Source organism: Metopolophium dirhodum, chromosome 1 (assembly GCF_019925205.1).
Source record: "Metopolophium dirhodum isolate CAU chromosome 1, ASM1992520v1, whole genome shotgun sequence".
Lineage (NCBI taxonomy): Eukaryota > Metazoa > Arthropoda > Insecta > Hemiptera > Aphididae > Metopolophium > Metopolophium dirhodum.
Genome location: NC_083560.1, coordinates 148093141 through 148107433, shown reverse-complemented (window position 1 = coordinate 148107433; position 14293 = coordinate 148093141). Strand labels below are relative to the sequence as shown.

The window sequence follows — 14293 nt, the reverse complement described above, 5'->3', positions numbered from 1 at the left end:
CATTTCAAAATTCCTATTTAAACAACTAACTATACGACATAAGCTGTATAACATTATATTTTTTTTCAGAATGCACAAACCATTACTTTATGTAAAACCAAATATTCGATCCAAACCTAAAATACCAAATCTGATGGAAATCGATATTGAAAATCTTAGGCAACTGTATTTTGATTTAGATAGAGGTTGCTGTATTTTAAAACGTGATAACTGTAATGTAAAGTTGTATAAGGATTGGAAAATTGCTAGAGGCTTAGTGGTTAAACGTCTATCAGATTTAATACAATTATGAAGTATATACAGCATTTAGTATACAGTTATTAAAAATAAAATAAATTAATCAATCATAAAAATTGGATCAATACCGTACATTGTAATGATGAGATGGTTTATAAAATCTGAACAATAGGTATTGATTGATTGATATATTTCGTTTAATTACAAATCCACTTATTAGCTATTTTAAAGTGTCGTTTACATTTACCCACGAATTATGGCTATTGTCAAAACCTAACCATTTAACATATAATTTGTTTTTATGTTTTTTTATTACACGTTCAATGAGAAAGGTATCGGGAAAAAATGTTTTTTTTAATTCTTGTACATAAAAATTTCCTAGAATTAAATTATTTAAACTGTCTTTTAGTTGATACGTTAATGGATCTGTAAGTAGTATACATTTGTATGTTCACAGTCTACTTTTTGTGTCACCACGGTAATTTCACACCGTTCAAGGGAGGATGTCCCCCTTGGACACAATAATTTTACCGTGTAAAAATTATGAAGAATTTGTACACTTTTTACACGGTAATTTCACACCGTTCAAGGGAGGATGTCCCCCTTGGACACAATAATTTTACCGTGTAAAAATTATGAAGAGTTTGCACACTCAAAGTCAGTTTTGTCCAAATATTTACAGTGTACATGCTAAATGGTTTTTTTCTCAACAAACCTTATTACTAAAATGGAATAATTATTTAAAATACAGAACACAAGCCTTATTATAAAACTGAAATTATAATTACTAAATATTACTATATATTCACATTTTTTTTTCATTTAGGTTGGTTTCACTGTAATTGAAGGGCTCCGTGCAATAACGAGACAAGTCCACTTTTTTTCAAAAGTCACTTTTTGATGTTATCATATACAGATTTTTTTTCTTTACAATTGTATGCAACAACGAGACATGTCCAGTGATTATTTACGGAGTTATTGAGTAAATGGACTTGTCTGGTTATAGATATTATGAGCAAGAACCAGATAAGTCCGGACTTATCTGGTTTTTACACAGAATAGTTGGCTATAAATAGTAAACAGTAGTATTGATAGTACTATTATGATAGTCATATTTATTGTTTTACACATTATCATTATTATAATACATATTGTTGAAAATATGTTACCATGTTAATTCTTGCATTTAGTTTCTATTGCTAGTTGTAAATTATTAGGCTGATTATACATTTTAATGTATTGTTTTGAAACTGCTCCATAACTGCTCCATAACGGGCATAGTGTTATTTAGTTTTTATTATTTTTCAAAATGAACTGTGATAATATAGCAAAACAACTTGAATATGATGAATCTAACTCTGACTCATCATTTGATTTTGATTTAGATGATGACACTCGAGATCCAGATTATAACATTTTTGAATATAACGATCTCAGTGGCATACTGGCTTTTGATTCTGATCCAGAAAATAATTTTGAACCACTTTCAACATCACCCTCAGGATCAATTAATATTATACCAGAATCCAGTGAAGATGAACAACTTACACCTAGTACATCTATTGGTATTGGTAAGAAAAGAATAAATAATAAATCAATCATAGATAATAATTCTGAACCACTTTCAGCGACACCCTCAGGATCAATTATTAATATTATACTAGAATCCAGTGAAGATGAACAACCTACATCTAGTACATCTATTGGTATTGGTAAGAAAAGGAAACAAAATAAATCAAATTGGCAACGCAATATTACAAAAAAGTGTAGATCTGAAGGTGTTGAACATAATTCTTTGCGTAATAAAATTGTTCCTCCTAGAACTACAGGCTCTGACTGTCACTGTAATCAAAAATGTTTTACTAATGTATCGGATGACCAAAAAATAAATTTACTTGCAATATTTAATAATATAGGTGTTAAGAACAAACAAGATACATATTTGGCTGGATTAGTTAGGGTCAACCCTGTTATTCGTCAAAGGAAAAGAGATGGTAGTCGATCAAGTAAAACGTGTTTTGTAAAATATGAGATAAAAAGTGGTTTAGATATTATCCCTGTTTGCAAGAAGGCATTTTGTTCTCTCTTTGGAGTTGGAAAATCTAGAGTAGAAAGAATTATAAAAAGTGTCCAGAACCATGTTCCCAGCCCAGAAGATAAACGTGGTAAGCATCACAGTCGACCTAATAAGATACCTGACAATATATGTTTCCAATTAGATACGTTTATTAATTCATTTCCTAAGAGACAATCTCATTACAGTAGGTCTGATAACAATAATGTAAGGTATATGTCTCCTGAGCTTTCAATTTCCAAACTGTATAGAATATATTTGGAAAAATATGAACCTAATGTATGGGCAGTTTTAGACAGTGAAAATTGTAAACAAGTGAAACCTAAATTGAAATACAACTATTTTGCTAATTACTTTAATAACAATTTCAACATTTCATTTGCCTATCCCAGATCTGACACTTGTCAAACCTGTGATAACTTAAAGAAAATTATTGACACTGAAAATAATGCAGAAGTAAAAGCTAATCTTGAAGTAGAAAAACAAATTCATCTGCGGAAAGCAGAAGTATTTTAACTTATTTAAAGCAGTTAACAGCTAGAGCCAAATAAAATGATTAAACAGTAGATGTTCTAAGCTTTGATTATCAACAGAACATGCCCCTCCCACACATTCCATCAGGAGATGTGTTTTATAAACGGCAAGTATGGTCTTATAACTTTTGCATACACTCAGCAAGTACAGGCAAATCTCATTTTTATATGTACAACGAATCAGTAGCTAAAAAAGAACAAAACGAAATGATAAGTTTTTTACATCACTATTTCAAAAACATACTAAGTCCAAGAATTAAAACGTTATATTTATTTTCTGACAATTGCAGTGCTCAAAATAAAAATAAAACTCTATTTCAATATCTATCTGCTGTGGTAAACACTCCAACTTTTTCTATAAAATCAATTATTCACAGATATCCTGAGCCTGGACATAGTTTCCTGCCCTGTGACAGGTGCTTTGGACATATTGAAAAGGTACGGAGAAAAGTAGAAAGAGTATTTTTGCCAGATGAATATGAAAAAATGGTTTCTGAAACAAATAAAAAATTTAAAGTTGTTCATGTTGATCAAAGTATGATTTTTAATTTTAGTAGTTATCTAACTCCACTAGTTAAAAAAATTGTAACCAACAAAGATAAAACTAAATTTACTATTATGGCTTACCGATATGTTGAATATACAAATGAAGGTATTTTTTGTAGTACATCTGGAAATTCTACTGCTACAGAAAAGTACAGTTTAAATAAGACTGGTAAAGAGCTAACTAAAAATGAAAATGAACTATTAAGATTGTACAATGAACCTATTAAACTGAAACAGTCAAAATTCAAGGATGTTACTCAGTTAGCGAGCAAATATGTGCCTCAAGAATACCAATGGTTTTATATTGGACTTACTGCTGCTGATGAAGATTATACCAATAATAATGATGATTCTGACTATGAAAATTAAACACAACACCCAGTTAATTATTTGTAAGTTTCTATACCTACCTAACTAAAATAAATTTCATTAATTTTCATATTTTATATTTTGACATTAATTGTATACTTTTATTTTTATTTTTATTAGCCTCGTGTTAAATAATATTGTATACTTGCAATACAATAATTTATTAATTAATATTAATACAAATATTATTACCTAATAATATAATGTTTTATTAAGTTTTTATTATTACTAGGAGTTGAAATATTATGTTTCTTTGTTTTTAGTTTGTCATATTGTTACTAGGGAAAATAGTAAACTATTTTATATGTTATAATAATAATACCTATGTATTTCATTTTATTATTTATTGTTCAATTTATTAAAATGTTATATTCATTTTTTTTTTTTTGTACATAAGAAAACAAAAAGTTATCATGTTATTTATTTTGCTTTTTAAGATTTATGTTACAAGGTGATCTCTATTTTCTATTTTTTTTTGTTAAAATGGTTATATAAATACTATAAAAAATAAGTCTTTACTGTTAAATAATAACATTTATATTATTACTAGGAAAAGAAATATACTATTTTAAATGTTATAATATGCATTTCATTGTATTGGTTATTGTTAAATTTATTGAAATGTTATTATCATTTTTTTTTGTACTTCAGAAAACTAAAAGTTATGTTATTTATTTTGCTGTATAAAATTAATATTACAAGGTGATTTCTATTCTCTATTTTTTTTTGGTTAAAATATAAATATTATAAAAAAAAGTCTTTGTTGTTATTTAACACCCTTCACAACGTATCTTAAAAAGTTTAAATTATAGGTATTTAATAAAATATAACTCTAATAAAACATATAATACAATATTTCACATAATACTTGATGAATATATTTATAGATTATAGATACCTGTTGATCGTTAAAATTGGAATAAAAAATTATTATTTAATTTTTAAAAAACCTTATAGCATACCTTATTACATAACATACTTACGAGCAAAAACCAGGTAAGTCCATATGTTTTATATTGCAATACAAGTTTTATCAAATTTCATTAATTTATTTTATTGATTAGTATTATAATTATTTATAAAACTGTCATTAAAGGATTTTACTTTAGTTTTTAAGAAATAAATAAATTAATTTATGGTAAAACACAAAACAAATAAAATTTTCGAAAACTTTTTTACAATTAATGAGCAAAAAACCAGGTAAGTCCATATGTTCCATACTTGCAAGATATTTTATAAGATCTAAAATTTATTTAAAATGCAAATTCACTTTACTCAACCATTTACATGTAATTCAAGATACTTATGTTGTAGTTACAAATAAAAATATAAATTTTTAAAGTTTTGGTGAAATAAAACATGTCTTCTGAACAATTTCAAAAAGTGGACTTGTCTCGTTGTTGCACGGAGCCCTTCAATTTATCTAATTAATGAATGTCTATATTTTTTTTTAATTTATATACTTTTGAGTTATAAGCTAATCGTTTTTTATATTCAGTCGTCAATGATCCGCCGTTTACTCAAGTTGTGTCTCATTTTACTTTATTTTCTTAAAATTTCATTAAATTGTTTTACAATTTATAAATTTTTTTCAAAAATGAACTTTCAAAAATGTTCAAATGATTTTCAATCATTAGTTTATCGTATACGAAATAAACCGGCTGCAGTTCATCCAGAATTTTCTTCGTTTTCATCAAGATTTAAAACATTCAAATTATTCCCAAAAAATACTTTTCAAAATAAATATACATTGTCTGAATGTGGCTTAAAATATTCAGGAGTGGATGATGTTGTAGAATGCTTTTGTTGCGGACTTATTCTTCATAACTGGGAAAGGCTGGACGATCCATGGATTGAACATTGCAGATTCAGCCCAAGGTGTTTATATGTGTTATTAATGAAAGGTAATCAATATGTTCAAAACATATTAAGTAAATATTGTAAAACCGAACATATTTGTAATTGTGAAACTGGGTCATACGATACCGTTTGTTAATCATGTTTTTTTATTATATTATGTTATAGTAAATGAAAATAAATGTTGATTTTTTAAAACAACTTATATGTGTTATTATTTGATGTAATATCTCGTGAACGTATAGCCTAGTGGGTTAGTGCGTGTAGTGATAATTTAAATGTTTTCAGGTAACAGGTAAGTATATATAATTCTCCCTCCACTGCATGCAGTAGTCGACTATGCTATACGTTCACATTTTTTGCATTTTTTTTTTTTTTTATCTATCAGGTTTAGTATATAATACGCTCACAAAGTAAAAATGCTTTCAGTTCAAAGTATATCCTTCATCGGTTATATTATATCAAATTTAAAAAAATAATAATTACGTTTATAGTTTGAAAGGTTTTTTAATTATTAAAAAGAAAAGAACCATAAAATAACTTTAATTCGTTATGGGTCTACCGGTAATTGTGTCAAAATCAGTATTTGACATACGTCCATTTGGTAAGAAGAGTGTTACAGTCGGACTATTAATCACCAAGCAAATTTCGATTATTGTGTTATTAGAATGCAAGTTAACGAAAAAAATTATTACATTAAATTTAGAACAATAGTGTACGCTCATGTCTGAATCTAATTACATTTCAATTACTAACAACTTACATACCAGGTGTAGACGTGTAAGAATCACTGAGAACTTCACATATTCAATCAATGTGAAGCAGAGTTCAATAACCTTACATATAAATGATGATTATATTACACTCTCGCATATAGATTTCTGTAGACTTAAACAACTTCAACATTGTGTCGACCTTTATATCGCAGAAAAACAGAAACGTCTACCGAGTTTTCAAACAACATTCGATGCAGCTTACGAACTGATTAAAAACGATGTCCGAGGTTTACCCATCAGCTGTCAGAGGAACGAATTCACAAACCAGTATATTCAAAACTATGATTTTAATTATTATTCTCATCTACAAAATGATGACACTTCATTTTTGTATGAAATATTACAATTTCATTTTAACGCAATGTCTGACATGATTTTACAGGACTTAATAGTATGATATAATACAAATTCATTTATATTTATATATTGTTTATTTATTAAATACAAATTATTTTTATATTTATATATTGTTTATTTATTTAGATAAAAATTATTTTATATTACACCAATTATCATGCAGCTAATTTACTTCTTATAGTCCGACGTTCAGGGTCTTTCAATATTACGTCAAAGATGACCTGCATGGTCTCATTCAAACTGTTATTCACTGCCTGGTCTTTTGACTTATCAGAAGTCGTTATCTTGACAGTTGCCTCAGAGTGACGCCACCTGCAACATAAATTAATTATTCAATCAGCTGAACAGTGAATAGAAGTAGATTATTATTTTTTTTTTTCATTATAAGTAAAAAGTAAACAAAAGTATAGTATTTACCTCTCCTTTTGAGGAACATTTTTAATGTTTTTACACTTGTAGTGTGTTATTGTCCAGTAGTCGGTCCCAATATCTTCCGGATTAAATAAACTTTTAATGGTAGCCAAACCTTCTCCCTGTCTGAAAGTAATTGTGTTGAAGATTTCTTCGTCATAATCTTCCGCCCGCAATTTCTCTTCTAAGATTTCTCTGTAAGATGAACTCTTAAAAAAAAAAATAAAAAAATAAATTCATGCTATAATTGATCACCTTAGAATATTAGATAAAAGTATTAAGATGATAACTTATTATTTATCTTACTGTTTTTGCCTGTTTATTTTTTTTGTTATTTTTCTTATCAATCGCTTTTTCAGCTCCTCTTTTGTAAGCCGTCTTAGTTTGTTTCGAAGCCGAAGGCTTCATTTTCATGTCTACGAATCCTTCAAAGTCGTTCTATAAAAATAAACTTATAGTATTAAATTTAATATATTGATAGATTGTTTTTTTTCATAAATGTATGAGTGGTTTACCGTAGAATTATAACTATAGTGTAGGTTAGGTTAGGTTAGATTATGTAGGTAATTTATTTTGAAAGAACTCTACACGGTTTTGTTTGTCATACTAACGAGTGTAAGTAGTATATATTTGTATGTTCACAGCCAGCTTTTCCACGGTAAAAATTTTTTTTCAAGGGGGAATGTCCCCCTTGGAGCACTCAGATTTACCGTGTAACACATTTCACACTGATTGTTAGTAAATTTTACCTCAAAAAAATGTACTGTATTTCATTTTTACTCATGTTGGTTACACTGATTTTTTTAATAATGATAAAAACATTATTTATTATTTACAATAATTTTAAGCTGATTGCTGATTATTTTTTTCATATTCAGTTACTAATGATCCATCGTTCACTCAAGTCGTGTCTCATTTTTCTTTATTTTCTCAAAGTTTTATTAAATTGTATAAGTTATTTAATTTCTTCAAAAATGAATTTTCAAAAATGCGCAAACGATGTCCAGTCATTGGTCGATCAAATACGATTCAATTCAACGCCAGCGTATCCAGAATTCTCTGCATTTGTATCTAGGTTACGATCTTTTAAAAGTTTTCCTCCAAATACCGGTCAGAATAAGTACAAGCTCTCAGAATGCGGATTTTACTATATCAATCTCGATGACGCAGTTCAATGTCATTGGTGTGGAGTAATTCTACATAGTTTTGAAATCGATGATAATTGTTTTATAGAACATACCCGATTCTCACCAAAATGTTTATATGTATTATTAATGAAAGGTAATCAGTTTGTTCAAAAAGTCTTAAGTAAATATTGTAAAACCGAAGTTATTTGTAATTGTGAAACCGGTTCGTACGACACCATTTGTTAAATCATGTTTTTTTTATATAATATTCTGTTTATAATATTTGCTGTATTGAATAAAAAAAAAAAATAAAAAAAAAATTGAATGTTTTATCTTAAATGTTTTATTATTCGATTTAATATCTTGTGGACGTATAGCCTAGCGGGTTAGTGCGTATATAATAATTTAAAATGTTTTTCAGGTATCAGGTTAGTAAGTATATGTAAATTCCCTCTCTAGTATGCACTAATTCGCTAACTGTACGTTCACATTTTTTGCATTTTTTTTTTATCCGAGTTTTTAGTATATAATATGACTGCAAAGGAAAAAACTAACAGTCCAATGTATAACTCCTAACAGTTATATCCTACTTTTTATTGTGTACTTTTTTAGCAAAAAAAAACTTCATTATGAGTCCACCAATAATTGTCTGTAAGTCTACATTCGACATCCGAGCTTTTAACAAGAAAAGTATTACAGTTGGATTACTAATTAATAAGCAGATTTCAATTATTTTATTATTAGAATGTAAACTTTCAAAGAAAATTATTACATTAAGTTTAGAAGAATGGTTCACACTGATGTCTGAATCTAATTACAATTCAATTATTAATAACCTAAATACCAGGGTGAGGCGTGTAAAGATTACCGATTCCTTTTCATATTCAATTAATGTTAAACAGAGTTCAATTACCCTACATCTAAACGAGGAATATATTACCTTGACACACGTAGATTTGTACCGGCTTCGTCAATTACAGAATTTGATTGATTTGTATGTGGTAGACAAGCAAAAACGTTTAGCAAATTATCAAATTACTTTCAACACTGCATATGACCTAATTAAAAATGATGTCCGTGGTCTGCCATCCACTTGCCAAAGGAACGAATTTACCAACCAATATATTCAAAACTATGATTTTAATTATTATAATCATTTACAGAACGATGACACATCGTTTTTATATGAAATATTACAATTTCATTTTAACACATTGTCCGATATGATTTTACAAGATCTAATAATATAAAATATATAAATATGTTTAATAATTATTTATTTAAAAAATAAAAACTTTTTTATTCAATAATAAACTTGCTTTTTTTTCTTAAATTACATGTTACCTTTAATCATAAAGAATAGTTTTAATGCGTTTTAGTTTCAAATTTTATGTTTTCAGTAAATAATTAGATTAAATTTTGATAGTACAGAATTGATAGCAATGTTTCAATTAGAAATTTTTTTTCTCAGACATACTATATAGTTTATAGGTTTATGTTTTCCAAGACCTTTGAGTATTGAACAAATAAAAACATACATGTATAATAATATTTTGTTTTATTAAATGAAACTCATTTTTCCGTATAATAATCAAACAACCGTCTTGCTTTTAATAGTTTGACGCTTTGGATCGGTTAGTAATTTATCAAATATAATTTGCATTGTCTCATTAAGACCAGTATGAAGTGTTTGATCTATTGATTCGTCGGTCGTGTACAATCTAACAGTAGCTTCACTGAACTTCCATCTATTACAACAAATTATTTTATTTAAAAACAAAAGAAGTAAATAAAATCAGTAAAAAAAAAAACAGATTCAGCAATAGTTTTTAAATTTAAACCAATGTATTTACCTGTCCTTTACTGGTACATTCTCGATGTTAGTAACCTTATAATGACTTAGCACCCAAAGATCCTTTCCTTTTTCTTCAAAAGGCGTCTTTATTGTCACAACGCCATCTCCTTGTCTGAATGTTAGCGAATTAAATACTTCAACATCAAAATCTTCTGATCTCAAGCGTTCGCTGATATTATCTCTGTATGATGCATTCTATAAAAAAAATAAATTATTTATGCTATCATTAGGAAAAAAATATTATTTTTATTACCATTTTATTCTGCTTCTTTTTCATAGGTTTTTTAACACTTGTTTTTTCTGCAGAACGTTTTAATCCAGGTTTTTTTTTGAAAAAGACGGTCTTATATCAATTGATTCGCTAAAATGTTCATTCTGTGAAACATAAAACATAGTATATTATTTTTTACTGTTTTTTTTCCATTATATATTTTTTCTATGTCCCAAGAATTATACCCAAAGCGTTGAGTAATGTTACGACGCACTTCCAATATACTATGTTATAATCAGTCATTTAATATTATTTTAAGAATTATAACCATAGCGTTGAGTGGTGTTACGACCGGCCTCCAATTTTCTATGGTTATAAGATATTTACTAAGTAGTTACTAACCTCTGAATCAGTTGAAGCAATTGTACGGTACGACATTTTATTTTGGTAGTATTTCTGTTGAACTGAGCTTCTTGTCCTGGGATGAAATCTTGAAGACTGGTGAATATTAGAGAATTCCCTCTGTCTTTTATACACAGATTTTTACCACTACTTCAATAATTAAGTATACAAATGGTCATAGCCTTACATTATAGAAACCTGCTAAAACATGAACATACAGGTACAACAGCAAAATCACATTACATGACTTTAAATTGACGCTAACATAACCTATCCCAGCCAAATGTTTATGACATTCACCTTTTACCATGGTCAATACCCTCCTTGAATAAATTTCTACAATAACCTTACCTTAGATGGGTGCTGAAACATGTTCATATACAACAGCAAATTACATTACATGAATTTAAATTATTACAAACAGGATTTAAAATAAATTAGAATGTATACATTCATTCTCAAAAACCAATTACATTATATGAATTTTAATTGTTGCTAACATAACCTGTCCAGCCAAATGTTTTCACATTTACTAAATGTCAATGCTTAGAATGTATACATTCATTCTCAAAAACCAATTATATTATATGAATCTAAATTGCTGCTAATATAACCTGCTCAGTCAAATGTTTTCACATTTACTTAATGTCAATGCCATTATAATATTAAAACAGGATGTAAAATAAGTTGAAATGTTTAAATCCATCACAAAAAATTCTAATGAGAGAAGAGAGGGTTATTTTCGGGTATAAAACCCAGAATTTCTTAGCTTATCGTCATCAGTTCAAGCAACAGCAGTTCCAAGAGCAGCCAGCAGCAGAACAGTCTTCTTCGCCAAAACAACAGCCAGCCAGCAGTTTACCAAACATCTTCAACGGGCAGTCAAAAGATTGTCAAAACAACTCTAACAAATAGACCAGCCATCATACTTAGAAAAAGTACCTTAATTTCTACAAGCTATGTAAGTACTATTTTTTTTTTTATTGTTATTATTTAATTTAACATCATACTTCTTTTTTTTTAAAAAATAAAATAGAATAATAACAATTTATTGTTGTAATGATAATACAGTTTTATAATATTACTATGGGTATTGAGTGTTTAGACTTAAAGATTTTTTTTCATAGATTATTTAAAATAAAAACATTAAAATAGAAGTAGTTGAAAGACGGTTTCTCAACTCTCACTTTTAGTCACTACTATAATATAAGCTGTTTTCTTTTTTTTTTGTTAAGTTATGATCAAGTAACAATAATACGTTATAATTACACCATAGAGTAATAATACTAAAATGAATTACACCACGTCTACAGTATAGAAGATAACTGATGTACCATACTATCATAGATTTACATAGATAAGATAGAACATCGGGCTTATCATTCATCAATAATATTGATAATTATTACCTAACCTCAAAAATCTTTAATAGTCAATCTCTTTCATGATAATAACTATAGATACCGTTATCTAGTAGTTGTTGCACGATACCTTGTTTTTATCAATGTTAAAATACTATAGCTGATTATAAATATTTTTTATAGATAACGTGATTGTTGTATTACACGTGTAATATTATCTTACGTAAAATGTTTTAATATAAAAAATTTTTTTTATTATATTAAAATATTCAATAATGTTTAATGACTGTATAAAATATATCCTAAAACGTATATTATACACATATATAAATTTAAATTATTTTTTTCTATAATGTTTTTTTTATTGCTTTTACGTTAAGATTATTCGAAAGCTGCTGTCGCACGTTGATAGTAAACACGTAGTTGCTTTCGTGACAACGTAATGTTACCGTACGAACTCTACGATAGTTACAATCGCCCTATCTACTATTAACTAACATATAAACTATCACGTTTTTTTCTATTATCGTGTGACGTAGCTTCACTAGCAACTAAAATTTTATTTTTTATGATATAAATGCTATATTGTCTAATTTTTAAAGGTTTTTTATTTAGCTTTGAAAATATAATTAGTTATTATTATATATACGTATATACGTACATTCGTTGTTTTATAAATAATCACTTTAAATAATTAGATTTATATAATATTTTATATTTTATACTAATGTATTTAGTCAAAAATTACAGATAATGAATTTTTGGTATTCATATGATTTTTGTAATGAACAAATTCAATATTATGGACAACAAATTGTAACCTTAACGAAGATGATTGATGAAAATAAGATTAAAGAAAGATATGAATATAAAGATCTCAAAAAAAAAATTAAAAACCTGAAATTCATTATTTATTTAAGTAGAACAAACTGTAACCCAAATTTTTCTTATATAAAAGATTTAAACGCAAAATTAGTTTTATTAAGAGAAGAAAAAATGGATATATGTAAAAAATATAGTGATTTATATGTTACAAATTTTCGTAAGCGAGAACACTGTTTCGGTAAAAGGTTAGATTTTATTACAACAGCAGAATCTAAGCGCGAAAGATTTAGATCAGGTTAAAATTTTTTTTTTTAAATTTGTTATGAATAATTAGTAATAATATTATAAGTTTATATTTATGTATATAGGTATTCAATGTAATTTTCTTTTTTATAGTTTATAATATAGTATTGTTTTTTTCATTTACGTTATTATTAAATTATTCGTTAGTTTCTGCAAACTAAATATAATCATTGAAAACTATAATTTATACACGATCTACCATCATAGTTAATTTTTATTTTGATATAAATGCTTATATTATACTTGGTTTCATAAAATAATATAAGCATTTATATGTGAACTAACCTAATAAAGAAACATTTATATAAATATATATATATATATATATATAGGTCAGTCAGAGTGATTAATCATTACGCCAGAAAAATCGTAAGAGCTGATGAGGCCTGTGACAACGAACAAATATATGAATGTGTATACAAACTTTCGAAACTACCGATGACTATAGAACTTTTAGAAGCCACTGGAATTGGTCTAGTGGTCAACAAATTAAGAAGTAGAGGCGGAGTCGTAGGGAAATTAGCAGAAAGAGTAGTCCTTACTTGGAAATATGTTGTAAAAACAGAAATATTATTATTTTCCCAAGGAGAACCATAGCTTTTAAGTGTTAAACATGTTAGTAAATTATGATTAACACAATTTTTTCTTATATAAAAGAGTTAAATATAAAATAAAATAATAAATTATTATTATTATTGTACATTATTTTATTTCTATTCAATTTTTCTAGAATAAAAAAAAACAAAAAAACAAAAAAAAAAAAATGGAGTCGTCACTTATCTTAGAAAAAATCAACTCCATATTACAACAACGTGACGAAAACAACCTCGGCATGGATGAAATTAAAGTCACTTTCAGAAAAAACTTGAGAGAAATAAATATAAAGATTCTGAAAGCAAGATTGAAAACGACACGAGCAATATTAGAAGAAGAAAAACAAACGATGATAAATAATTATAAAAATTCAAATTATATAGCGTTTCTTTGTGAAAAAAATATACAGAAAGGTCTTAGTGAGTTGTATGAACAATTAGACAAATATTGATAAT

General features: G+C 27.0%; 1 protein-coding gene and 1 pseudogene across 1 annotated transcript; both read right to left on the bottom strand.

Annotated features, from left to right (window-relative positions):
* Positions 1 to 6904: 6904 nt before the first annotated feature.
* Positions 6905 to 8341, bottom strand: LOC132933301 (uncharacterized). The gene is made up of 4 exons (XM_060999608.1): positions 8309 to 8341; positions 7467 to 7598; positions 7167 to 7369; positions 6905 to 7061 (listed from the first exon to the last, which is right to left on the bottom strand). Exons 1-4 carry the CDS (start codon positions 8339 to 8341, stop codon positions 6905 to 6907), a joined length of 525 nt encoding a protein of 174 aa, XP_060855591.1.
* A 1487-nt stretch (positions 8342 to 9828) lies between these two features.
* Positions 9829 to 12072, bottom strand: LOC132934903 (uncharacterized; annotated as a pseudogene).
* Between the last annotated feature and the right edge of the window lie 2221 nt (positions 12073 to 14293).

What these genes read in the sequence shown, in the direction of transcription:
- LOC132933301 (XM_060999608.1), bottom strand. Translation starts at nt 8,341, where the DNA reads ATGACATTGAACTGCGTCATCGAGATTGATATA. An exon ending in GCGTCATCGAGATTGATATA is followed by an intron (nt 7,599 to 8,308) that starts GTAAAATCCGCA and finishes TTATTTTTATAG; the next exon opens with AACGACTTTGAAGGATTCGT. An exon ending in AATGTTCCTCAAAAGGAGAG is followed by an intron (nt 7,062 to 7,166) that starts GTAAATACTATA and finishes TTTATGTTGCAG; the next exon opens with GTGGCGTCACTCTGAGGCAA.